Source organism: Triticum urartu, chromosome 5A, assembly GCF_056163025.1.
Source record: "Triticum urartu cultivar PI428250 chromosome 5A, HENAU_Tu73, whole genome shotgun sequence".
In the NCBI taxonomy this organism is placed as follows: domain Eukaryota; kingdom Viridiplantae; phylum Streptophyta; class Magnoliopsida; order Poales; family Poaceae; genus Triticum; species Triticum urartu.
Genome location: NC_141877.1, coordinates 385362320 through 385387347, shown reverse-complemented (window position 1 = coordinate 385387347; position 25028 = coordinate 385362320). Strand labels below are relative to the sequence as shown.

Here is a 25028-nt window from a genome sequence, read left to right as displayed (position 1 = left end):
CATTCTCTAATTTCCAAGCCACTTACAGAATAAACAAATATTCATAATAGTAAGATCTACTACGCCCAGGCCTTCCATATCTTTAGGTAAGCAAAAAGTCTCCCAATTAACTAAATGATCTTTCTTAGTATCTTCACCTTCTTGATGGAAAAATATTTTCCTATATATATCCATACTGTTCTTTGGTCCTTTAGGTAATTCGAACATAGACATCATTAAAAAAAGGAATATTGGTCAAACAAGACCTAAGTAAAATTAACCCGCGTCCATATATGAATGTAATTTACTTTTCCAAGGACTTACTTTCTTCTCAACTTTCTCTGCAGTAGGATCCCTATCACTATTGCATAATCTTACACAATTAACAGGAATACCTACTTAAAGACTTAAAGGAAAGATATGCTATCAACAAGTAAAACTAGTGGTATACTCATTCTGTTTATCTCTAGCATTACCAAAACACATTACTTCACTTTTATGAAAATTTACCTTTAACCCGGAAATCTGCTCAAAGAGACAAAAATAAACTTAATGTTCTTAGCCCCCTCTAGATCATCTTGAAACAAAAAATGGTGCCATCTGCATATTGTAACATGCAAATGTACCATCAACTAAATCAGTAGTTAAACTAGTAATTAAACCACTTTCCGGAACTTTATCTAGTAACACTTTAAGCATATCTATAGTAATGTTAAATAAAATTGGTGACAAGGGGTCGCCTTGTCTTAAACCCTTTTTAGTAGGAGAAAAGAACCAATTTGGTCATTGACCATCACTACTACTTTACATGAGGTAACTATTTGCATCACCCAGTTAATATACTTATCATGAAATCCTTCTTTTCCCTTAACAAATCTAAAATGTCCATCTAATTGTACACTTTCTCTAAATATACTTTAAAAACATCCATCTTTTTCTTATGTACTTCATGCATGACTTCGTGTAACACCACCAGTCCATCTAATATATATCTACCCTTAATAAAATTTGTTTGCACAGGAGTTATAATTTTGTGAGTTTATATACTTGCCCTATTATTAATTACCTTAGTAAATTTAAAAATCACATTAGATAGCCATATAGGTCTATACTATTGTAGTGTTTCAGCCCCCACATATTTGGGAAACAGACTGAGCACTCCATAGTTAAATCTACCTATATCTAGTTTACCATGATAACAATAATTAATCAATTTAAGTAAATCAACACCAGTTACTTCCCAAAAATGTTGATAAAACTCAGCCGCGAAAACATCAGGCACAGGCGCCTTATTATGCTTTATCTGAAAAAACTACTTTTTAAATCTATTATAAAGTAAATTCCCTATCTAATAAACTTCTATCAATATCAACTAAAACAAAAGGAAACTCCAAATCGACAGTAACATTAAATTATTAGTAACAAGGCCAAATAAGTTTATAAAAGGATGTGGCATAGTCTAACAAGTCTTTATCCCCTTGCACAACATTATCTATAAAATTAAAGGAAGTTATCCTATTTTTTCGCTTCCTACCACTAGCCCTAGCAATGAAGTAATGAGGGAGTGCATCCCCTTCCAACATCTCTTTCTCTTTAGATCTCTGCAGCCACATAACCTCTTCTTCTCTAAAAAAAAATCTTCCTTTGTTCCTCTAAGTCTTTTCTTAATAAGTAGTTCTATCTACTTAAACCATTAATCTCATTGTCCTTATCTATATTATCTATCTTCTCAAGTAAAGCTACCCTTTTTTTTATAGAACCACACATAATTTAAATTCCACTCCTTTAGTTTTTTCCTAATGCATCTAGCTCTATTCTGCCATATGTCCTGTAAGTTTCTACAACTATATTACTCACCCCAAAGTTTCTTAATTTAACCATCTAGATCATCTCGCACCAACTTCGCTAGGTTTGGATCGAACACCCGACACATCTCCCATCACGCGCCACCACTGTCACCCGCATCTCCCCTAACCCTCGATCTCCTCCCACCGATTCCGGCATGTCGCCACTCACCCCCGCCCCCGCGCGCTCCTACTTGGCCGTGCTGATGGCTCCCCGCTTGCATGGGGATGAGGGGCCCCGCCCGAAGAGGCCGTTGGAGCGCCCTGAGTCCTCTTGCCCTCCGCGCAGCCCTCCCATGCCGGCTAGGGATGGCGCCCGGGGGGCCGACAACCGCCAGCTCGCTGACCAGGATGATTGGGCCGCTCCCCGCAAAGCTTGGGCAGCCGCTCCCTACCGGCCGCCCCCCGCTCGTGAGGGCACCCATGACGGCCGGCGCGACGCGCGACTCCCTCTGCTTGGTTCCCAGGGGAGCGACGCCGGGAGGAGGCTTGGCGGCTGCGTGAAGACAACCAGCGACGCGAAGATGAACTCCACTCCAAGCTGAAGCGCCGGCCTGTGTACTCCGCCCCTAGCCAACCAGGTCCAGAAGTGGGTCAGAGCTCGCGCTAAGGCGCCCAGAGTTTCGCGGTTCAGATGACCGTGCTCGGTATAGGTCCGAGGAGCCGGACAGTGCGGACTCGCTCAATTGGCATAGGTCCTCGTCCTGGTCGCCGCGGTACACCCCCCCCCCCCCCCCCCGTTGCACCTGGAGGACGCTCCGGGTCCAGTTGGGTTGTCAACGAAGCGAAACAAGAAGAAGCACTCGGGTGGGCTTAGTGCTCCTACCATCATGGATGGATCCGGGAGGTCGGCCGTCGGGGAGCCGGAGCAGGAGGCCCCGATGATTCCCCCGGCCAAAGCCCGTCGCGCCCGGACCCATGACGAGACACTGTGCATCAACTGTGGGTGTGCTGGTCACTTCCGTTCGGAGTGCTCGGCACCCTCCCGGTGCCCTACCACTCTTGCCTACCTGGGGTACGGGGTGGAGGGGGTGGATTCTACTATGTGGACGCGACCCTGGAGGACGAACCCGTCCGGCCGCACCTAGCGACGATCACCCTCGTCCCGGATCAGCAGCCGCCGCCGTCGGTTGTGGTTACCGCTGAGATTATACGAGCGGAGCTGTCAGCGTACATTGGCAATTACAGATACATCGCCTTCTCTTGGGAAGTCACTGAGACAGCACCGATGGTCTTCTCGGTACCCTTTCGTTCTGCTGAGATGCTCAATGTCTGCAGCCACGACCACGTCAAGTGCCCCATCAACAAGTTCATGATCTCAATCCAGAAGGCTGATGCTGAGCCGGACACGGTGGCCCCTCTTGACTAGGTGTGGATGCTCATCTATGGGCTCCCGAGTGGGGGCAAGCACGAGCACATTCTCAAGGCCATCTCGGAGCCGGTGGGCAAGATTCTGACGGTCGATCTGGATTCCTTGGAGGGCGATGGCCAGGCGCGTCTCGAGCTCCTTTGTTAGGCTCCACCTGATGTGGATGGCTTGTCCGTAATCTTCTACTTCGGCAAGCACAAGGGCAAGTGTATCACATACAAGATCGACCTAGATCCAGTTGAGGGGTGACCGGAGGACGAGCCGCCAGCACCACCGTCGGCCCCACCCACAGCGGGACGGGACAACGAGGATAGCCAGTCTGCGGATAGCTCTGCAAAGTCGAGGGTTGGGCTTCCGCCAACGGCGTCGACCGAGAGCCGTCGCGCGCCAGCTTCGGCTGGTACGGAGGTGATACGTCTCCAACGTATCTATAATTTTTTATTGCTCCATGCTATATTATCTACTGTTTTGGACTATATTAGGCTTTATTTTCCGCTTTTATATTATTTTTGGGACTAACCTATTAACCGGAGGCCCAGCCCAGAATTGCTGTTTTTTGCCTATTTCAGTGTTTCGAAGAAACGGAATATCAAACGGAGTCCAAACGGAATAAAATCTTCAGGAACGTGATTTTCTCACCGAACGTGATCCAGGAGACTTGGACCCTGCTCCAAGGAACAAAAGAGGCGGTCACGAGGGTGGGGGTGCGCCCCTCCCTAGGGTGCGCCCCCTGCCTCGTGGGCCCCTCGTTGCTCCTCCGGCGTACTTCTTCCTCCTATATATACACACGTACCCCCAAACGATCAGAACAGGAGCCAAGAACCTAATTCCACTGCCGCAACTTTCTGTATCCATGAGATCCCATCTTGGGGCCTGTTCCGGAGCTCCGCCGGAAGAGGGCCGTCATCACGGAGGGCTTCTACATCATCATAACCCCTCCGATGAAGTGTGAGTACTTTACCTCAGACCTTCGGGTCCATAGTTAGTAGCTAGATGGCTTCTTCTCTCTCTTTGAATCTCAATACAAAGTTCTCCCCCTCTCTTGTGGAGATCTATTCGATGTAATCTTCTTTTTGCGGTGTGTTTGTTGAGACCGATGAATTATGGGTTTATGATCAAGTATATCTATGAATAATATTTGAATCTTCTCTGAATTCTTTTATGTATGATTGGTTATCTTTGCAAGTCTCTTCGAATTGTCCGTTTGGTTTGGCCAACTAGATTGGTAGTTCTTGCCATGGGAGAAGTGCTTAGCTTTGGGTTCGATCTTGCGGTGTCCTTACCCAGTGACAGAAGGGGAAGCAAGGCACATATTGTATTGTTGCCATCGAGCATAACAAGATGGGGTTCATTTCATATTGCATGAATTTATCTCTCTACATCATGTCATCTTGCTTAAGGCGTTACTCTGTTTTTAACTTAATACTCTAGATGCATGCTGGATAGCGGTCGATGAGTGGAGTAATAATAGTAGATGCAGAATCGTTTCGATCTACTTGTCACGGACGTGATGCCTATATACATGATCATGCCTAGATATTCTCATAACTATGCTCAAATCTGTCAATTGCTCAACAGTAATTTGTTTACCCATCGTAGAATACGTATGCTCTTGAGAGAAGCCACTAGTGAAACCTATGGCCCCGGGTCTATTCTCATCATATCAATCTCCATCACTTTAATCTTGCTTTGCTTTTTATTTTGCTTTTACTTTTTACTTTGCATCTTTATACCAAAAATACCAAAAATATTATATCTATCAGATCTCACTCTCGTAAGTGACCGTGAAGGGATTGACAACCCCTAATCGTGTTGGTTGCGAGTAGCTATCGCTTTGTGCAGGTACGAGGGACTTGAGCATGGGCTCCTACTGGATTGATACCTTGGTTCTCAAAAACTGAGGGAAATACTTACGCTACTCTGCTGCATCATCCCTTCCTCTTCGGGGAAAACCAACACAAGCTCAAGACGTAGCAAGAAGGATTTCTGGCGCCGTTGCCGGGGAGTCTACGCAAAAAGTCAACATACCAAGTACCCATCACAATCCCTATCTCTCGCATTACATTATTTGCCATTTGCCTCTCGTTTTCCTCTCCCCCCAATTCACCCTTGCCGTTTTATTCGCCCTCTCTCTCCCTATCCTCCCTCTCTATTTGCCTCTTTTTGCTCGCTTGCCTTTTTGTTTGCCCGTGTGTTAGATTGCTTGTTTGTCGTGATGGCTCAACCGAGATTTGGTGATCTTCACCTTAAAAGGTTAGAGGAGATCGAAACCAACATCAGGAAGTTTATGGTTTTGCAATTTGAGCATAATAATTTCTTTAGAAACGAGCTTAAGTAACAAAAAAGTTTTATGAGTTATATGAATAAAGAGCTAGATGATATGTCTAAAGAATTTGATGGTATAAGATCCCAAATTGCTCGTCTAGAAAAGATGACTGCTGAAATTTCGGATATGCAAGCCACCTTAGTTAATAAGATGGCTGCTAAACCGGATACCTATGAAAATTAAGATGAAGATCTAAAAGTTATTGATGTGTCCCCTATTAAATCTTTATTTTGCAATATGAATCTTGATGAAACTGAATATGATCTTCCTTTACCTAGAAGGCGTTCTAAAAATTCTGAGTATTTAGATCTTAATGATGAAATTGATGAAAGTGGGATTGAAAGAAATAAAAATCTAGATGTTGCTAAACCCACTATATTGGATTTCAAGGAATTTAATTATGAAAGTTGCTCTTTAATTGAATTTATTTCCTTGTTGCAATCTGTGCTAAATTCTCCACATGCTTATAGTCAAAATAAAGCCTTCACCGAACATATTGTTGATGCCTTGATGCAATCTTATGAAGAAAAACTTGAGTTGAAAATTTCTATCCCTAGAAAACTCTATGATGAGTGGGAACCAACTATTAAAATTAAAATTAAATATCATGAGTTTTATGCTTTGTGTGATTTGGGTGCTAGTGTCTCTACTATTCCCAAGACTTTGTGTGATTTGCTAGATTTCCGTAATTTTGATGATTGCTCTCTAAACTTGCATCTTGCGGATTCCACTATTAAGAAACCTATGGGAATAATTAATGATTTTCTTATTGTTGCAAATAGGAATTATGTGCCCGTAGATTTCATTGTTCTTGATATAGATTGCAATCCTTCTTGCCCTATTATTTTTGGTAGACCTTTCCTTAGAACGGTTGGTGCGATTATTGATATGAAGGAAGGGAATATTAGATTTCAATTTCCATTTAAAAAAGGGCATGGAACACTTTCCAAGAAATAAAATAAAATTACCATATGAAACTATCATGAGAGCCACTTATGGATTGCCTACCAAAGACGGCAATACCTAGATCTATCCTCGCTTTTATGCCTAGCTAGGGGCGTTAAACGATAGCGCTTGTTGGGAGGCAACCCAATTTTATTTTTATTCCTTGCCTTTTTCTCCTGTTTATTAATAAATAAATTATTTAGCCTCTGTTTTGGTTGTGTTTTTTGTGTTTAATTAGTGTTTGTGCCAAGTAGAACCGTTGGGAAGACTTGGGGAAAGTCTTGTTGAACTTGCTGTAAAAAACAGAAACTTTAGCACTCACGAGAACTGCTGTCATTTTTATTTGAAGAGTTCTATTTAGTTAATTCTTTTTTCAGATGATTAATAGATAAATTCCTCACTTCCAGAAATTTATTTTAGAATTTTTGGGGTTCCAGATCTTGCGCTAGCTACAGATTACTACAGACTGTTCGGTTTTTGACAGATTCTGTTTTTCGTGTGTTGTTTGCTTATTTTGATGAATCTATGGCTAGTAAAATAGTTTATAATCCATGGAGAAGTTGGAATACAGTAGGTTTAACACCAATATAAATAAAAAACAAGTTCATTACAGTACCTTGAAGTGTTCTTTTGTTTTCTTTCGCTAACGGAGCTCACGAGTTTTCTATTTTGAGTTTTGTGTTGTGAAGTTTTCAAGTTTTGGGTGAATTTTTTTGATGGATCATGGAACAAGGAGTGGCAAGAGCCTAAGCTTGGGGATTCCCATGTCACCCCCAAGATAATCCAAGGACACCAAAAAGTCGAACCTTGGGGATGCCCCGGAAGGCATCCCCTCTTTCGTCCACTTCCATCGGTAATTTACTTGGAGCTATATTTTTATTCACCAACATGATATGTGTTTTGCTTGGAGCGTCTTGTATTATTTGTGTATTTGTGTCTTAGTATGCCACAATCATCCTTGCTGTACACACCTTTTGAGAGAGCCATACATGAATTAAAATTTGATAGAATACTCTATGTGCTTCACTTATATCTTTTGAGCTAGATAATTTTTGCTCTATGTGCTTCACTTATATCTTTTGAGCTAGATAATTTTGCTGTATGTGCTTCACTTATATATTTTGAGCTAGATAATTTTGCTCTATGTGCTTCAGTTAGATCTTTTAGAGCACGGTGGTGGATTTTTTTTAAAGAAACTATTGATCTCTCATGCTTCACTTAAATTATTTTGAGAGTATCTTAATAGCATGGTAATTTGCTTAATAATAATATGCTTGGTATTCAAGATTTGTGAAACTTTCTTTTGAGTGTGTTGAATACTAAGAAAAGATTGAAGCATGATAATTGTTTTGAGATATGGAGGTGATAATATTAAAGTCATGCTAGTCGAGTAGTTGTGAATTTAAAGAATACTTGTGTTAAGGTTTGTGATTCCCGTAGCATGCACGTATGGTGAACCGTTATGTAACGAAGTCGGAGCATGATTTATTTATTGATTGTCTTCCTTATGAGTGGCGGTTGGGGACGAGCGATGGTCTTTTCCTACCAATCTATCCCCCTAGGAGCATGCGTGTAATACTTTGCTTTGATAACTTCTAGATTTTTGAAATAAGTATATGAGTTCTTTATGACTAATGTTGAGTCCATGGATTATACGCACTCTCACCCTTCCATCTTTGCTAGCCTCTCTAATACCGCGCACCTTTCGCCGGTATCATACACCTACCATATACCTTCCTCAAAATAGCCACCATACCTACCCATTATGGCATTTCCATAGCCATTCCGAAATATATTGCCATGCAACTTTCCACCATCTAGTTCATCATGACACATTCATCATTGTCATATTGCTTAGCATGATCATGTAGTTGACATAGTATTTGTGGCAAAGCCACCGTTCATAATTTCTTCACACTTGTCACTCTTGATTCATTGCATATCCCGGTACACCGCCGGAGGCATCCATATAGAGTCATACTTTGTTTTAGAATCGAGTTGTAATCATTGAGTTGTAAATAAATAAAAGTGTGATGATCATCATTCAATAGAGCATTGTCCCAATAAAAAAAGAGAAAGGCCAAAGAAAAAAAGAAGGCCCAAAAAAAGGGGGGCAATGCTACTATCTTTTTTCCACACTTGTGCTTCAAAGTAGCACCATGATATAGCGAGTCTCATATATTGTGCTTCAAAGTAGCACCATGTTCTTCATATAGAGAGTCTCATATGTTGTCACTTTCATATACTAGTGGGAATTTTTCATTATAGAACTTGGCTTGTATATTCCAATAATGGGCTTCCTCAAATTGCCCTAGGTCTTCGTGAGCAAGCAAGTTGGATGCACACCCACTAGTTTCTTCTGTTGAGATTTCATACATTTATAGCTCTAGTGCATCCGTTGCATGGCAATCCCTACTCACTCACATTGATATCTACTGATGGGCATCTTCATAGCCCGTTGATACGCCTAGTTGATGTGAGACTATCTTCCCCTCCTTTTTGTCTTCTCCACAACCACCATTCTATTCCACCTATAGTGCTATATCCATGGATCACGCTCATGTATTGCGTGAAGATTGAAAAAGTTAGAGTATGAAACAATTGTTTGGCTTGTCATCGGGGTTGTGCATGATTTGAATAATTTGTGTGGTGAAGATGGAGCATAGCCAGACTATATGATTTTGTAGGGATAACTTTCTTTGGCCATGTTATTTTGAGAAGACATAATTGCTTTGTTAGTATGCTTGAAGTATTATTATTTTTTATGTCAATATAAACTTTTGTCTTGAATCTTTCTAATCTGAATATTCATACCACAATTAAGAAGATTTGCATTGAAATCATGCCAAGTAGCAATCCGCATCAAAAATTCTCTTTTTATCATTTACCTACTCGAGGATGAGCAAGAATTAAGCTTGGGGATGCCTGATACGTCTCCAACGTATCTATAATTTTTGATTGCTCCGTGCTATATTATCTACTGCTTTGGACTATATTGGGCTTTATTTTCCACTTTTATATTATTTTTGGGACTAAACTATTAACCGGACGCCCAACCCACAATTGCTGTTTTTTTGCCTATTTCAGTGTTTCGAAGAAACGGAATATCAAACGGAGTCCAAACGGAATAAAATCTTCGGGAACGTGATTTTCTCACCGAACGTGATCCAGGAGACTTGGACCCTGCTCCAAGGAACAAAAGAGGCGGTCACGAGGGTGGGGGCGCGCCCCCTGCCTCGTGGGCCCCTCGTTGCTCCTCCGGCGTACTTCTTCCTCCTATATATACACACGTACCCCAAAATGATCAGAACAGGAGCCAAAAACCTAATTCCACCGCCGCAACTTTCTGTATCCACGAGATCCCATCTTGGGGCCTGTTCCGGAGCTCCGCCGGAAGAGGGTCGTCATCACGGAGGGCTTCTACATCATCATAGCCCCTCCGATGAAGTGTGAGTACTTTACCTCAGACCTTCGGGTCCATAGTTAGTAGCTAGATGGCTTCTTCTCTCTCTTTGAATCTCAATACAAAGTTCTCCCCCTCTCTTGTGGAGATCTATTCAATGTAATCTTCTTTTTGCGGTGTGTTTGTTGAGACCGATGAATTATGGGTTTATGATCAAGTCTATCTATGAATAATATTTGAATCTTCTATGAATTCTTTTATGTATGATTGGTTATCTTTGCAAGTCTCTTCGAATTATCCGTTTGGTTTGGCCAACTAGATTGGTACTTCTTGCCATGGGAGAAGTGCTTAGCTTTGGGTTCGATCTTGCGGTGTCCTTACCCAGTGACAGAAGGGGCAGCAAGGCACATATTGTATTGTTGCCATCGAGCATAACAAGATGGGGTTCATTTCATATTGCATGAATTTATCTCTCTACATCATGTCATCTTGCTTAAGGCATTACTCTGTTTTTAACTAAATACTCTAGATGCATGCTGGATAGCGGTCGATGAGTGGAGTAATAGTAGTAGATGCAGAATCATTTCGATCTACTTGTCACGGACGTGATGCCTATATACATGATCATGCCTATCTCTCGCAAATTACCTAAGGGGCGAGCCGCTGCTAGCATGTTCCCGCACAGGTGATTCCCAGTTTTGTAGATCCATCCAAGGGATCAAGAGGATATTCGTGTTGGAATCTCTTTCTCTATAGGTAATGGGGCTGGGACCTAATTTTGGCTGGACCCCTGGGTAGGTATTATGCCCCTTAGGGAGAGCTTCCCTAGCCTATTCTTGATCTGCGCAGATCCGCTTAAGGAACATAATTCAAACCTAAATGGCCTAGCAATCTTTGGCTGATTTAAACTGAAATCTAATACTAGAGGAGCATGTTCAGAGAGTGTCATAGGCAAATCATTAAGATATAATAAAGGGAACATAGCTTCCCAATCTACACTAACTAAAATCCTGTCCAACTTTTCAAAGGTGGGGTCCTCATGACCATTACACCAAGTAAATCTCAAACCTGAGAGTTCTAGCTCTTTTAATTCACAATTCCAGATAACAGTGTCAAAAAGGCGAGACCATTTAGATAAAACTTTCTTCCTATTAATCTCATTACTTTTCTTAATAATATTAAAGTACCCTCTGATAATAACATAGAAATCTTTATTTCTCAAAACATAAACAAGTTCTACTAAAAAAATCTCTTCATCTTGTTATGAGGAGCACCATAAATATTAATCAAATTCCCAGACTGCTTATCCTCTACCAGCATTTTGATGAAAGAACTCCTAATTTCGTATCTATCACATTATAAAAACCACTATCTACACCGAGTAACATGCCACCAGAGAGACCTTTAGTTTTTTTTTTTTGAAAAGGAGGTCATCCCCCGGCCTCTGCATCGGAAAGATGCATACGGCCACTTTATTAGAGCAAGTTCAACAAAACAAATAGTCTAGTCTGCAAAGTACAGTTCACAGAAGGAGCGAAACAAATAAAACAAGAGCAACTCAAAGCCACTACCGGCCGGACGAAAGGATACTAAGGACCTATCCTATTATGCGACCGTCATCCAAACCGGTTGAATATAGCCTGTGCTACCATCTCCCACTGGTTGCACCCAGTAGCCAGCTGCTCCCTGGAGCCCGTAGGAGTGAGTAATGACCACGTACAGATCCATGTCGTAGCCCTGAAGATAACCTGCAAGAAGTTAATAATAGATAGTCTGTTAAAAATCATATCATTCCTGCAGTTCCATATAGCGCAAACAAGTGCGCATATTCCAATCTGAATACTTGACGCAATATGAGGAAGCACTCCATTTAGCCACATCCCAAACAACGCGTCAATGCTAACACGAGGAGTAATATTAAAGGCTATATGGACAGACCTCCAAAGTAACTTCGCGAGAGGGCAATCAAGAAATAAGTGTTGAATTGTTTCATCGTGAACACAAAAGCAACATCGTGAACTACCTACCCATCGCCGCTTTATTAAGTTATCTTTGGTAAGGATCACTGATGGAACATAAGCCCCAGAAAAATTACGACTACCACTGATGCTATTAAGCAAATCAATTAACCAAATCAAGGGAGAAAAAATGGTTCTTAATTTCATGTACAGCAACAAATCTCAGTTTATGCTCACGAAAAGCATCTCTAAGGAAATACTTCTTCTCCGGATCCCCCGGCCTTCTGGCATTCCTGCAAATATCAGCCATTAGAAAAGCTTTTTGGCATTAATATCACTAGAAATTCTACTTCTACTTTTTCCTAAAACAATACCTTTACTAAAAAATTACCAAATTTCTTTTTATGTAAGAAACTACCCAATCCTACTATATTACTAACCACCTTCTCTATATTGTCATTATCTTGTTCACTATCATCATTAGCAGTAAGCATGCTCAGCCTCTTTATCTTGCACAGCAGCAGCATCTACTTCTTTACTATGTTTCTGCTCATCTAATGCTTTACTTCTAAAAATGTCAAATCTAGCTTTTTTATAAATGTTTAATCACTTGCACATTATCATCTACCTCTACTGCGTTTTGTCCCAATTTAATCCCTACACCAGCAGCTATAGTGTACTTTCCAATTTATGTCTAGCAGTATTTAGAACAGAAGGTGTAATCTCATTACCTGGGAGCACCTCCAGATTCTTCAACATCGCACTTACGGTTCTCCTCCTATCTTCATCCACCACATTGTCCTTAATTCCCACTGTCTCCTTCCCCATTCTAACAACATTCTCTATGCCAAAATGCACACTAGTACATTCAGATGATTGCATCTCAGGTTGTGAGCCAGGCACTTCTTCAGGATTTTTGTACTCCTCCTCGATCCTCTTCTTCAATGCTTGTGTTTCAGGGCCCAGCTCCTCCTCTGCCCTCTGCCTTTCCAACTCATCATCACTGAAGTTAACTCGTTCTTGTGAGTATCCATCTTACTGAAAATCCATCATAGCAGCATCTTCAACATGTTTCTCATTGTTTTCTCCAAGTCCTTCAGAAATTTGCAATTCATTGTTCCGTTTCTCCATTTTCTGCTTTTCTAACATCTCCCTGAGTTGCATCTCCTTCTCTGGCTCTGACAAACTAACATGTTGCCGTTGTTTCTCTCTGTCCCCCTCACCAGTCATGTCAACATCCTGCATACTTCTAGAACTCGGCCCCACATCAGTTTCACTGTTTCTGTTCTTCTTTGCATTTCTGTCCTCGGATCTTTTATCCAAAACTCTGTCCTGCTCAAATGGTACTAACACTCCATCCTTCAGATATCCTCCTTGCTCAACAATCACCTCCATCTCAAAATATATGTGATATATATAGGGATCTTCCACAATCTCTATACTTCAGGAATTCTTTTAGGATTCTTCACGCCCAGCTTCACTCTCACCAGTCTGACTTTCTGTCCCGCTGGAGTTGCTGTTGTTGTTGGAGTTAGAACACCCAGTTTTCTGTCCTGTTGACTGTCATTTGTAGGTTCCACTAACATTCCTCTTATCCTTTCTACTAGCACTCATCTGTCTAGAACTATCCTGAGCTCCAACACTTGGCCTAACCTCTATGTGTGAATTATAATTCTGCACAAATTCATTGCTTCCAGGAGTAGGGAAGGAAGGAATATGTGTATTTGGAAGATTAAAGTACCACCTAGTATTCATTTTTTTCTTGTGGTTTATTGTTTATAGCAAGAACTTAACTAGAGATAACTTAGCTAAGCGTCAGGTAGTACCTGACACGTCCTGTGTGTTCTGTTTAGAACCTGAGTCTATTCAACACTTATTCTTTGATTGTGCCGTTGCTAAGCAAATGTGAGAAATTGTGGCTGAGATTTTACACATTTCTGTTCCTTGTGGTTTTGAGTCGCTTGCATCCTTCTGGAAACGTAAGAAGTGTGAGGCTGTCAACTTGGTTACATCTGCCACCTTGTGGGGCTTATGGCGTCTTCGGAATGATTTTGTTTTTCAGAGGCGAAAATGGTGAAGTATGAAGTGTGTGGTGGGTTCACTGGTGCGACAATGGAAAGTTCTCTGCTTAGATGCTCAAGCTACATTGCTCCTCGAGTGCCTAAGACTTCTCGATCATCGGCGAGGAGAATTGCTTAGGATCATTTGGTGAGATCCTCCTTCTACACCCTCCTGATGCTATAGTGTAGGAAGCTCTTTACTTCTTCCGCTGTAGCTGTATGACTGGGTGTGTGGAAAATTTTGCCGCCTGATGCAGTTGTAATAAGTAGGGCAGTTGTAGCTGATTTTCAAACTGCAAGTCGTGACCTGTGAACTGTCGTAGTTTGAATTGTTGTTTCCTTGGCTTTTTATAATAAGTTGGGGAGGAGGGAAACCCATCTCATTTGAAAAAAAAGTATGCGTGTTGGCTTGGAAAACCTGAAAGACCCACTATGTAGCGGCGCCGCACCTGGGTCTTGTCGTGCGGCGGCTAAGGATGACAATTTTACCCATGGGTATGGTACCGGCGGATACTGTATCCGCATAGGTAGGGTATGGGCACAATTTTATACTCATGGGTAGTACTCATACACTACCCATTAAATCGTGGGTAGGACACGGGTATAACCTTGTACCCGTGGATATACCCATACTCTATTCATTTATACGGACATGTAAACCTTACCCGTAGAGGTCCAACATATGCGCAAGGGTCGGTAGTGGCAAAGGAGCTGGGTGACCCAACTACTCCCGCCTCACACTATTACAGGAAATTCCATCGTCTACATCAAATGTTTTTTTGTCAAATATGCTATCGATGAATGTAAAATTGTGAATAACTTGTGTATTGTTTGATCTACCCGTTGGGTATCCGATGGATATGGGTACACGTCAGGTACGGGTATAGGTAAAATTTTGTACCCGTTCACTACACAAGTATGGGTATGGTATTGTTTTACCCGCCTTATGCCGAACCCATTGCCATCCTTAGCGGCGGCCCAGCTAATTCAAAATTAGTGTGTCCCTCAGTCGTGTTATACTTCAAACTAGATCATGATGGCGCGCGTTGCCGCGCTCGTCCATCTAGAGAAAAGAACTACTATATAAATATTTAGAAAACTTGAACAATGGAAACATTTGGTAAAATTCAAACTAATTGAATTTTGATGTGTTGACACTGATGGTGGCGCATATTTACATCAAGTTTGGAACCTATACACTCACATAAATGCTTTCATTTTTACATTTTCTCTTTGTCCGGTCATTACAAGAAGATGCAAGGAAATACATAGAGCAAAAATAATACAATATTCTACCTTGTAAAGGCTAGCATATTCTATTCTTGCACAAGATCAACATCAACTCTAATGCTTGAGTAACATTCCCGAGAGTTCAGCTTACATCAAATAGTTTGTACGGACTAAACCATCCAATTTAAGATCTAGTGTGATATTACAGTAGTGACAAAAGTAACAGAGAAGAAACAAAGTTTTAGCAAGCCTGAATTCATCAGTCAACAAACCATTTGGAATGCTCAGGAAAATTAATCAATGACTTAAGAGAAAGAAACAACATGAGCAATCGTCCGTATAACAGGGTACAAAGATGAACTGATCGAAGTCAAGTCCTAGCATGTTGAAACAAAAGTGATTTATATCCTCAATCTTTAAGGAGAGGCGTCAATAAACTGATGTTGAATATTTATATTCTCTCGTCTTCTTTAGTACGTATGTAGATTTCCTTCAACAGTTATTGTAAGATGAATGTGCATACCCCAGCCAAATGAGAATATAAGATTTTTTACCAGAATTGTTGACCAGATTTGACCGGAGAAGGCAGAGATCTTTACAGTCAGTATTCTTTATCGAAGCCGTTTAGGCCGCCTCCTCCTTATACTAATCGCTCGCCTACACCGGAGCAAATCTCTCTCGCTTGTCGTCGTCGCCGCCTCCATGATTCATGAACAATCACCAAAGAGAACAGCCACGATTAGCACTATCAACTTCGAGGAAAGAGAGAGGGGAATCAAAATGTAGGCCTGCACTTTACGGTGGACTGTTACTGAAGGAATACCATCGGCCTTGACCCTCGTCATTATGGCGCCGCCGGCGGACATTATAGAGCGACAGAATGGGAAGGGACGACCTGGGCCGATGGGGAAGTGGAGGTGATGCTCGTGGGCCTGTGGCGCTCGATGCAAAAAACAAAATACTCAGCTGATTGACGACCGAGAAGCCGCCCAAGTCGATCTCGGGAGCAGCGGCCCGATAACGTTGGGCAAGCCTGGATGAGCGGGGCGACCGGTGAAAAGGTGCGCTGTGTAACAGAACGATCTGCAGCGTTAAACGAGTGGATCGGATGGTTCAAAACGTCAAATCGCTGTGGAAGGCTGTAGCTCGCTAAGTTATACTGTTTCTCAATAGCTTTGACATGCGACGGAAAATCCCCCTCTCTCTACCATGCTTCCCTCTAATGTTTGAAATTCAAAAGGTTTTATCTTCAAAACAGTTAATTAATCGATGATCTGTTTTTACATTGACTTTCTCACGATGAGATCTTCGAAACTAGATCTCATATTGACATGTTTTGACAATTTTTTTGGTCCATACTTGCCATATTATTGCACTTGTCATATTTGTAAACACTTACTTGCCTGATAGAAAATAACTTAATTGCCATACTTTTTTTCCAATTGCATGTAAAAAATGGCAACTTGACATAGTTAAACCGGCAAGCACAAACAAATCATTTTTGGCAATTACATGTAAAAAATTGACAACTCATCATATTCAAAAATGGCAAGCACAAAAAATCTTTTTTTGGCAATTACATGTAAAAAAAATGTCAACTCATCATATTAAAAGTGGAGGTGACAAGCACAACAATCATTCTTTGGCAATTGCATGTACAAAATGATAACTCGACATATTTAAAACTGGCAAGCACAACAAATCATTTTTTAGCAATTACATGTAAAAAAATTGACAACTCGACATATTTAAAATGGCAAGCACGACAAATCATTGTTGACAATCAGGTATAAATATGACAAAATCCTATAGTTAAACTAGCAGAGCACAACAAATAGTTTTTGGCAAATCACGTGTAAAAAATGACAATTCAACATAGTTTTCTAGAATATGCACAAGTATGCATATCATATATTATAGAAGAAAGGGGTGAAGAGACTCTCCACAACTTTACAACCACATATTTACAAGGCTCTCTAGCCTCCACAATCACTCACGCTACAAGGAATTACTCGCCGCTAGCCCGCCTACTGAGGCCACTAAAGAATAACTCCATGTCACGCTTAAGCAGCCCAGCCGATCTCCACGTCCGCCCTTCGCGATCATTGCTATGTAGTGCCGTTAGAAGTGACGGTGTTTCGCCGTTGAAAACTATAGCGTTGCGGTGTTTTCACAGCCCCCACAAACCTAATGTGATGATTGCATTTAAGTCTCTAGATGCACATTGTGTCACCATGCGTGTGGAGCACCACTCCACCAAGTCATCTTCAGTCCCCGGAGCATGTTTCGGCTCATCAAGTGCACTCCAAATCCATAGCCATAATGTCCTCATGAAAACGCAAGTGAGGAGTATGTGGTTGATTGTTTCAATCTGTTGGTTGCAGAAGGGGAACGTGGCTTGATGTGGGAGACCTCGTCGAGCCAAGCAGTCCGAAGTCCAGCAGCGGTTTCGCATCGCCAACCACGCAAAGAAACGACACTGTAGGGGCGCCTTTTGCTTCCATACAAAATCCGCATATGCTGCCACCTCTCGTCCTATGAAACGTGCCGCGTACGCAGATCGAATCGAGTAGGATCCATTGGCTTCCCAGGCCCAGCAGATGTTGTCTTCCCTCTCGTCATTTAGTTCCACCTCTGTCACTCTTCCCCAAAGATGTATGTATTCCTCAATGTTAGCTAGGCCAAGATTAGGCCCAACGTCCATTGTCCATGTATTTTCATGAAGGGCTTGTCGTACTGTTCGTGAGGCCCTTGTCCTGAGGGCCACCATGCCATAGATGTTTGGTGCCACATCTTGTATTCTGTTGCCATGAAGACATCTGTCTTCCCAGAATAGGGTCGTGTTGCCATTGCCAATAGTTGTGTGCACCGCTGCCTGGTAGATTGCTCTTGCATCTGTTGTGATGTTGATCTCGAATTCTGCCCACGGTCTGTGTTCATCCGTGCAATTCGACATAGTTAAACTGGCAAGCACAACCTTTGACATTGTTTTGTATCATGTTGTACAATATAAAAAACTACCTTTGATATGCATGCAGATTGAGAAGTGATAGTACAATGTCCAACAAGGCAGCAGGTGAAAAAAGACAAATTAAATACGGCCACTGTTAAAAGTTTAAGCTAGTTTAGCTCCCTCGCTTAGCAAATAGTGCTACTGAACCTGCCTGAAGAAAATATTAGGCCGTAAAAGCAAAAGAAGTTGGTTTGCGGTGAGCGTGGATCGAACACGCGACCTTCAGATCTTCAGTCTGACGCTCTCCCAACTGAGCTATCCCCGCTGTGTGAAATTTTCATCTCATAAACATCTTAAAACTCATCACACCAGTCCGACTTTCTGTACTCTTATATGTCTACATCCTGCACAGTGCTCAGCAAAGATGCAATTTCCTCAAAACCGTCCCTATGCAGCAGAGATTCCGGTATCCCGTAAATTCTTACCCACACACAGAACAATTTAAACTTAGCCATAGAAGCCGAATTCCACTCAACAACCTTCACACTCACATTGGTTCCCTTCAGACCAAACTAAGGATATTCAGTCATTTTGCTAAGCGTAGCGAGAGATGGGAATTGAGCTAAGAATTTCCTGTCCCCATAGCCTTTCACTTTCCAATCACCACCCCATGGGATTGCGCACTTAAAGCAATGGCCCGTGTACTTCCGTCAGCACTGATTCTTGAGATTAAAAGTTAGTTTGATGGCTATGAAGAAGTAGTAGAGTCACTTTAAGCTCACAAAAGGTAATACCCCCTCCAATCCAAATTAATTGTCGCAGCCCTAGTACAATTTTAGATCAGAGGGAGTAGAAAAATTCTTCAAACTAGATCCTAGTACCAGAATTCATCTTCAAATAGGAGTATACCAGAATCTCTAAAGAGTTAAGTCCACAAAGGATGCCGCAGTTTCCTTCTTCGCGAATGGTATGGTCTGCTTCACACAAGTTGATGAGGAAGAATGGTATGGCTGCCAGCATCATTCTGATGCAGAGGCCGGGCGTGACCCTCCTTAAAAAAAAGCTTTACCCAAGTTGATGAGGAAGAGAATAGAATCCATCAGTCTCCAATGGAGACGAAAATGGCATTTATGTCAAGAACAAGTCACATTTCAAATCCCTTTAGCACTCACTCACATACACTAGTATTCAAAGAAGACAACTTACTTCCATTACAAAATGACACCTGCTTCTGCATGTGCTGGTCCAAATAAGAGCATAACCCTGGCCTAAACCAAACAACACCATGTGAAACAAGTCTGTGTTAGGTTGATCTCTCTCGAACCCAACGGGTCGGACGGGCCCCTGACTCGTGCCCTGATCGGGGGCGCCCAACCAAACCAGGTGGGGGTCGGGGCACGACTTACGAGGTTAATCGCTGCCACAATCCCCACCTACAATCCCTACCGATCTAGGGTTAGCGCGGTGCTCACGGGAAGCACACCACCGCCGCCATCTCTCTGCCATCACCGGCCCCTACTTCACCATGGCCGGCGCTGGATCGAGTTCATCTGGACAAGCAGAAGGTAGGTTCACCGGAATGATCTAACCTATCCGATCCAAAGGATCTAACAATGGTATTAGAGCCATGCAAGGCTAAGATCTTCGGTAGAAAAGAAATCACAGAAAGAAATCCCCTCCCCCAAGAGCCCTAGACAGGGCAAAGAAATCTCAAAAAAAAAAAGTTGCGCCGCCGCTCCGGTCGCGCCGTTCCTCTCAATCCCCACACGCATCGGCAAGCCGAGGTGCGGGGAAGAATAACACCACCCCATGAGGGGCAAAGGGCACCGCGACCAAACCGCTCGACGGCGACGCGCTCACCGAGAGGTGGACGCGCAGCCGGCGAGGGGGAAGGCCACGGCGCCGCCGTCCGAAAGCTCCGCCACAATTGTCGTCCGCATCGGACAGAGGAGGCGCTAGTGGTGGAGAAAGTTCGCGGGGGAGGAGAGTGCGGCACGTGGCGCAGACGGGCCATCAGCAACTGTCGCTAGCTCACAGAGCCGCCCCGTCGACTACCGCTGCAGGGAAAGATTGGATCACGGGCCCCGCCCACTCTGCAACAGGAAGAAATAAGAAGAAAAGAGAGGGGGAACGGGATGAAAGAGAAGCGAGCACGAGGCACGTGCGGCGCGGTGGTCTTCGACCCCGTCGCCGGCGGCCGGACTGCCCGCCGTTGGTGGCCGCACTCGCTCCAGGCGCGAGAGACAATGAGAGCGGCGAGCAGGGGGAAAGGAGCGAGGGTTTCGCCGTGGCTGCGTCACTAGCTGGTCTTGATCCAACGATCGGCGCGCTGGACCGTCGGATCTGATCCAACGGCCACAAGTAAACCCTAGAACCCGCTAGGCTGCCGGGCCAAAAGTAGAGGCGGGCGCAGCCGCATGCTGGGCTGAAATTGCAGCTGCGGGCCGCCCAGGCCGGCTGCCGCGCCGCGGTGCGTAGTAGACAGGCCGTGGGCCGTTCCTTTTCCGCTGTGGGCCGCGTGCGCTAGGCTTCACTATTGCTATTTTTGTTTTAGAAAATATAAAAGTAACCAGAAAATGAAATGTTCATGAATTTTAAAAAGAAAATAATAAAGTTCATGAATTTTTATTTGGTCAAAGAAAAGTTTCTATAAATAATAAAAAGTTCATGATTTTTATTCATGTTTTTCCGCTGCGTAAGTAATTAATAGTGCTCTTTTACAAAGAAAATAAAAGTTTAGATAGAATTATGTTTTTAAGAGCATGTTAAAGTGATTATTAGAATGAATATGAATATGTTAGTTTTATGACCAATGTTATTAATAACATGATCATGTTTTATTATTGAAATTTAAAGGTGCATTTATTTCTAATATTTTGCCCAACGATAATATAGATTTAATTGCATAGACAATTGTATGTTTATTTTGACCAACATTAGATTAATGCATATGATTGTTATACTGATGTCACTTAAATTGTGATTTCAGGAGGCTTTCACTTGATGAGTTGCCTAAAAAATGTTCCGACACTCAGAGGTGACAATCACACTGAGTGGAGGAAGAAAGTTGAACTGGCATTTGTCTATGCTGATCTGGACTGGGTTCTGGATGAACCACAGCCGCTCAGACCTACAGAACCAGTAAGAAAGGCCACTGATGATTGTGCTACGTGGGCTAAAAAGAGGGGAGATTATGCTCCTTTGGAGATGTCATACATCATAGAAAACCAAAAGTGGGCCAATGCAAACAAAAAGTGCATGGCATTTATAAAGAATACAAGTGAGAGCATCATTGTGGGCTCCATTGCAGAGTGCACTTCCGCAGGGAAGTTGCTTACAAAGATAAAGAGTCGGTTCACTGGCTCTTCAAAGATATATGCCACCCATGTGTTAGAACAACTGGTGACAGAACGCTACACAGGTTGTAGTCATGGAATAAGAGAGCACATCCTTAGGATGAGCAATATGGCAGCAAAGCTAAAGACCATGGATGAGGATTTGGAGATCAAAACAAAGCTCCTGGTCCACCTGGTCATGGCTTCACTGCCAAAGGAGTTTGAAACTTTTGTTGTGAACTACAGTATGTCACCTGGAACATGGGACATTGAAAAGACAATAGCAATGTGTGTCCAAGAAGAGGACAGACTCAAAGCCTCACATGGTGGTTCACTCAACTATGTGAAGGATCAAAAGAAAAAGAATTACAATCAAAACAACAAAAGTTCTCCTTCAAAGCCCCAAGGAAAAGCTCCCTATCAGCATCAGCTTCAGCAACAGCCTTTCCCAGTGGATAAAGACACTTGTCTCCACTGTAAGAAGACCGGGCATTACAAGAAAGACTGCCCTGTTTGGCTGAAGTCCTTAATCGCAAAGCAAGGGATTCCATTCGACCCGGACTACGCTAAGAAGAGAAAGAGGAATTGAAGTAGCAAATGGAATTCAAGCGGAAGTTGAAGTTGTCGGCGACATCTCCTTGGAGTTAGCTGATGGATTCAAGCTTCTACTTAGAGATTTTCTTTATGTTCCTTCATGTAATAGAAACTTAATTAGTGTTTCATGTTTGGACAAAGAAAATTATGAGTGTTATTTTCGACACGGCAAGTGTGCCATATGGTATAATAATGCTTATGTGGGTGATGCTTTACTACATGATGAGCTTTATTTGTTATCACTTCGTGAAAAAGTTTATTCCGTTCGCAATGTGAAAGTACATGTTTCCGCGTCGAATAAAGAACAAAAGAAAAGAAAGAGAACATTCGACTCATCGAAATTATGGCACTGTCGCTTGGGCCATATTTCGAAGGGGAGAATAGAAAGGTTAGTCAAAAGTGAAATTCTTCCTCCGTTAGAATTCTCAGACTTAGAACAATGCGTAGATTGCATTAAAGGAAAGTATATAAAACAAATCAAAAAAAGGTGCAATCCATAGCACAAGCACACTAGAAATCATCCACACTGACATTTGTGGACCATTTCCTGTGAAAAGTGTGGATGGATATGACTTGTTCATAACATTCACAAATGATTACTCTCGCTATGGTTATATTTATCCAATCAAAGAAAGATCTGAAGCGTTGGATAAATTTAAAATATTCAAAGCTGAAGTTGAAAATCAACATGATAAAAGAATAAAGATAGTAAGGTCCGACCGTGGGGGAGAGTACTACGGTTGGCACACTCCATATGGCAAAGTCCCTGGACCTTTTGCGAAGTTCTTGCAAGAGACTAGCATAGTAGCCCAGTATTCAATGTCGGGCGAGCCTCAGCAAAATGGAGTAGCTGAAAGGCACAACCGTACACTTATGGATATGGTGCGCAGCATGATGAGTTATTCCAACTTGCCATTGGGATTATGGATGGAGGCGCTTAAAACCGCCATTCACATTCTCAATAGAGTACCAAGCAAGTCGGTGCCCAAAACACCGTACGAGCTATGGACAGGAAGGATGCCCTCCCTACAACATTTCAGGGTGTGGGGGTGCCCTACTGAGGCCAAACTGTTTAACCCAAACATTGCAAAGTTACATCCCAAAATAGTAAGTTGCCGCTTCATTGGCTAACCAGATAGATCAAAAGGTTTTCGTTTCTACTGCCCAGACAGATATACAAAGTTTGTAGAAACAAGACATGCAGTCTTCTTAGAGGATGAAATGATGAGGGGGAGCTTGGTAGCTCGGAAAATTGATCTTGAGGAGAAGTGGGTGCATGCACCTAATCCGATGATTCAGGAGCCATTTTTCTCACTACCAGTTGCAACACTATCCATGACAACTATGGGAGTAGACCCGGAACCTGTCCGTCAGGAGCCGACTGAACCCGTTGTTGAGCATGAAAGGGAGGTGCAACAACAAATTTTAGAAGAAGTGCTAGAAGTTGAGGCACAAAATGTGCCAGAAAGTGAGGCCCTTAGAAGGTCTACAAGACCAAGAAAGTCAGCTATTTCTACTGACTTTGAAGTTTATAACACAGAAATGGTTCATATGGAAAAATATCCCACTTCATATGAAGAAGCCATGAGAAGCCCTCATTCATCGAAGTGGATGAAGGCAATGGAAGACGAGATGAAATCGATGAGTTCCAAAGATGTTTGGGACTTAGAGGAAATTCCTAAAGGAGCCAAAACAGTAGGCTGCAAATGGGTCTACAAAATTAAGTATGACTCTAAAGGGAATGTAGAAAAGTATAAAGCACGACTCGTGGCAAAAGGATTTACACAAAGAGAAGGGATAGATTACAATGAGACATTTTCTCCAGTCTCATGTAAGTATTCCTTCAGAATCATAATGGCATTAGTTGCTCATTTTGATTTAGAGTTACATCAAATGGATGTTAAGACAAAATTTCTGAATGGTGATTTAAAAGAAAATGTCTACATGAAACAGCCTAAGGGTTTTATCATGGAAGTCAAGGAAAATATGGGATGCCGCTTGAAGAAATCCATTTATGGATTAAAGCAAGCCTCTAGACAGTGGTATTTAAAGTTTAATCAAACGATTTAAAGAAAATATTGAGGATAACTGCATTTATGCAAAGTTTAAAAATGGGAAATATATTTTCCTAATCTTCTATGTGGATGATATCTTGCTTGCTAGTAGTGATGTTAGTCTAGTACAAGAAACAAAGAAGTTCTTATCCTCAAATTTTGACATAACAGATCTTGGTGAAGCATCATATGTTTTGGGCATAGAAATTCACCGAGATAGGAAGAATGGAGTCTTAGGACTATCGCAGAAAGCATATATAGAAAAGGTTCTTAAAAGGTATAATATGCATGCGAGTAAAGCCACACCTTCTCCAATAGTCAAGGGCGATAGTTTTGGGAAAATCCAATGTCCCAAGAACCAGTACGAGATCGATCAAATGAAAGCAGTACCATATGCTTTGGCAGTTGGCAGCTTACAGTATGCACAAGTGTGCACTCACCCTGACTTAGCTTTTATCACCGGGGTACTCGGTAGATATCAAGAGAATCCAGGTATGGAGCACTGGAAGATGGTAAAGAAAGCATTGTGTTATGCGCAAGGCACTAAGGACTACATGCTAATATACAGGAGAAGTGATTCCCTGGAGATAAAAGGGTATTCAGACGCAGATTTTGCGGGGGGGGGGAGAGATGATAGAAAATCCACGTCAGGATACGTCTTCACTCTCGCTGGGGAGCTATTTCGTGGAAAAGCTCCAAATAGTCGATAGTTGCATCATCCACGATGTATGCAGAATTCATAGCATGCTTCGAAGCCACAGGGTAGGCGATACGACTAAAGAAATTTGTACCCGACTTGAAAGTGGTAGATTGTATTCACAAACCACTAAAGATGTACGGTGACAACCAACCCACAGTATTCTATGCTCACAACAACAAGTTGAGTAATGCTGCCAAAACAATAGAGATAAGGTATTATGTTGTGAAAGATAAAATACAGGATCAAACTATAAGTCTCGAGCATATAAGGACAAAGGA

At 42.3% G+C, this 25028-nt stretch overlaps 1 protein-coding gene, 1 non-coding gene and 1 pseudogene across 3 annotated transcripts; 2 read left to right on the top strand and 1 right to left on the bottom strand.

Annotated features, from left to right (window-relative positions):
• Nucleotides 1-2029: 2029 nt before the first annotated feature.
• Nucleotides 2030-11191, top strand: LOC147971494 (uncharacterized; annotated as a pseudogene).
• Nucleotides 11192-18319: 7128 nt separating this feature from the next.
• Nucleotides 18320-18392, bottom strand: TRNAF-GAA (transfer RNA phenylalanine (anticodon GAA)). The gene has a single exon. It is a non-coding gene; the product is annotated as a tRNA-Phe (tRNA).
• A 1096-nt stretch (nt 18393-19488) lies between these two features.
• On the top strand, nt 19489-21991 carry LOC147971493 (uncharacterized). Of its 2 annotated transcripts, none has more exons than XM_087522787.1 (2): nt 19489-19632; nt 21057-21991. In XM_087522787.1, the coding sequence occupies exons 1-2, from the start codon at nt 19593-19595 to the stop codon at nt 21989-21991; spliced, it is 975 nt and encodes a 324-aa protein (XP_087378913.1). In that variant the 5' UTR covers nt 19489-19592. The 2 variants fall into 2 exon arrangements, with proteins under 2 accessions (XP_087378913.1, XP_087378914.1); XM_087522788.1 differs by having other exon boundaries at nt 19489-19636; nt 21355-21991.
• Nucleotides 21992-25028: the final 3037 nt, after the last annotated feature.

What these genes read in the sequence shown, in the direction of transcription:
- LOC147971493 (XM_087522787.1), top strand. Translation starts at nt 19,593, where the DNA reads ATGGCCGGCGCTGGATCGAGTTCATCTGGACAAGCAGAAG. An exon ending in TTCATCTGGACAAGCAGAAG is followed by an intron (nt 19,633 to 21,056) that starts GTAGGTTCACCG and finishes TTGTGATTTCAG; the next exon opens with GAGGCTTTCACTTGATGAGT.